General features: G+C 25.9%; 1 protein-coding gene across 1 annotated transcript; it reads right to left on the reverse strand.

Annotated features, from left to right (window-relative positions):
* Positions 1-1,635: 1,635 nt before the first annotated feature.
* Positions 1,636-2,333, reverse strand: LOC135930648 (NECAP-like protein CG9132; the record flags this gene model as incomplete). Its single annotated transcript, XM_065467464.1, has 1 exon — positions 1,636-2,333. A coding segment is annotated over exon 1 (642 nt), but the record flags the coding sequence as incomplete, so codon positions are not given.
* Positions 2,334-2,592: the final 259 nt, after the last annotated feature.

Below are 2,592 nucleotides of genomic sequence, written 5' to 3' on the forward strand. Positions count from 1 at the left end.
ATTCGGTCCGGTTTAGAATTTATAACTGTTCTTTTCGATTCGTTCCAGTAATTCAAATTTAATAAACCATATATATATATATATTAATGTTAGGGAAATTATTATTTTTTAATATATACAAATATTTTTATAATCATCTAATTTAGCCATGAAGATTGCTTCTTAAGAATTTGCTTAATTTCTAAAAAAAAACAATAAACTTTGCATTTTGATTGATAGGAAGATAATTGGGCGATTTAATGGTTAAAAATAAAAATTTTTAATTTTGAACTCCCCAAGGAAAAATTAAATTTTAAATTTAAGTTCAATAATTTAAAAACCGTTATGAACCGGCTCAAAAATATAACGGTTCGGTTACGGTTTCGAAAATTATAGCGGCTCGTTCCAGTTTCGCCGTTTGGTTGGAAGCTCTGGTTTAGATATGGGTATTTAGTTCATAATCGAGATATAAAATAATCGGTTTTAAAATGTAAGGCCCGGCCTAGATATAAAATAAAAACGCTAGGATATAAAATGCAAACCAACCCGTGTGCCTGTCTCTGATTTTTATATGAAAAAAAGTGAGAAATTAAAATTTTGATATATTAATTTTCAATGTCAAAGAAATTTTTGTTTTACTATTTTATAATCTGTTGAACATCCATCTATTACAAATACAGATAAAAAGACAATTGATTTATAAAATGGTTTTTATAGAGACAAGCAACAAAGATCCTTAATTGACATTAAGAAGCATTGGCCGAAAATTTGTACAAAAAATTTTAATGTGCCAGATTGTTGTAAAGTTTTAATAAACTGGGCACAATATTTTATAAAATTGATATTTTGTCATATGTAAAGGGCAAGTCCAGGAAATTAGTAAAAATTTAATATCATATCTGGATGTGTCCAGTAAACATATAATTAGCAAATAAACTTGTGCATTAAATCATAATAAGTTAGGAGACTTCTGATTTAGGTATGATGAGTGTTCACCTACTAAGGGTATGGGTCTGTGTAGGGCTTAACCCCCAATTGTTGACAAATATTAAGTCAGATTTTTACCATCCATTATTGATTTTCATCATTATATGGTTGATTTCCTTCCCATTTTTCTTAATAACTCAAATTATGGCATTAAAAGTATAGGGGGGGGGGGGATATATGTCAAAAAAGGAAAATTTGTAGTTTGAATTTCAAAATTACTTTTTTCATATGACAAACCATCATATTTTTTCTAGCTTTAAAAATAAAGATATTATTAATGATTTCTTAAAAAATGTAAAAATTTTAAGACAAAATAGTTAACTCAGAATTGTAATATAAATAAATTTAAAGTGATCATTAAACTTATTCATAACTTTAAAAAAAAAAATTTATTTATTTGCATAGCAGATAAATATATTAATCATAAAAAAAATAATATTATAATTTAGTTTTATAGTAATAATTAAATGAATCATATAATTTAATTTTAAATGTTTTATAAACATTACTAATTTTATTAAATATTATATTTTTGATGTAATACATTAATAAAACTGAGTGGTATATATATTACATATGATAAATATTATGTCTTTGTTAGCATTTTTAGTCAATATATATTTTTTTTGGAATTTAAAATGTTTCCCAGCTTGTATTTAAATTCAATACTTGATTAGTTGATGTTTCATGCGCCATTAAGATTTTTTTTTGATTGATCACTGAGTTTATATTGGAATCTGAATTTGTAGATGTTGAAATTGGCACTTTTACCAAACATGTCGGTTTTAATTTAGAGTTATTATTGCTTGGACTTTCTTTATTCTTAGGCAGTGAAAAATTTAATTTTATAGTCTGTCCATCTTTTAGACTCATGTCTATGGTAGGTTCCATTTTATTTTGAATCAAATTTTTTTCTATATCCTTACTATCCTTAAGCCATCTAAAATGACTTTGAAGTGCTAAATTTAGATCGAAGGAATCTGATCTATCTAAAAAGCCCAATCCTACAAAGGCTGATCTACCATTTTCACTTAGAAGCTTAATCACAAAATATCTACTAGAATCGCTTACACCTTCGATGCAGTTACCAGGGTATTTGTCAATAGGACATGCTGCAAAAAGTTTGCCATCTGCATCCTCGAATTTGATAGAACATTTATCGCGAATAGAAATCAATTTTAATCGCCCAGTCCAATCAGGATTATCTAGTTTCCAATCTGCAGCTTTATATTTCGTCTTTCCATAAACCGGAGCAATATTATAAATGCTTACATTATTTTTAACAAGTATAATTGATTCATAGTCATCCATAGTAATTCAATCCCTTTAAAGTGTTAAAAAAAATAATTGTATAATCGACATAAAGGCGAAAATGGTTCAGAACGGTTTATTGATTGATGTCAAAATCTCTTCCAATGTGATTATTTATATATATAGTATAGTGATGATTTAATGAAACATATTGACGATTAAATTAAAACCCATCCATATAAAATTATTTTCTTTGCAAAAATAATTAAAATATAGACAAAACATCATTGAAATTTATTTTATTACTACTTTTGTTAATTATTTTTGCAAAGAAAATAATTTTATATGGATGAGTCTTAATTTAATCGTCAATAT

This window comes from Gordionus sp. m RMFG-2023, unplaced genomic scaffold (assembly GCF_954871325.1).
Source record: "Gordionus sp. m RMFG-2023 unplaced genomic scaffold, tfGorSpeb1-WG-v2 contig_178, whole genome shotgun sequence".
In the NCBI taxonomy this organism is placed as follows: domain Eukaryota; kingdom Metazoa; phylum Nematomorpha; class Gordioida; order Chordodea; family Parachordodidae; genus Gordionus; species Gordionus sp. m RMFG-2023.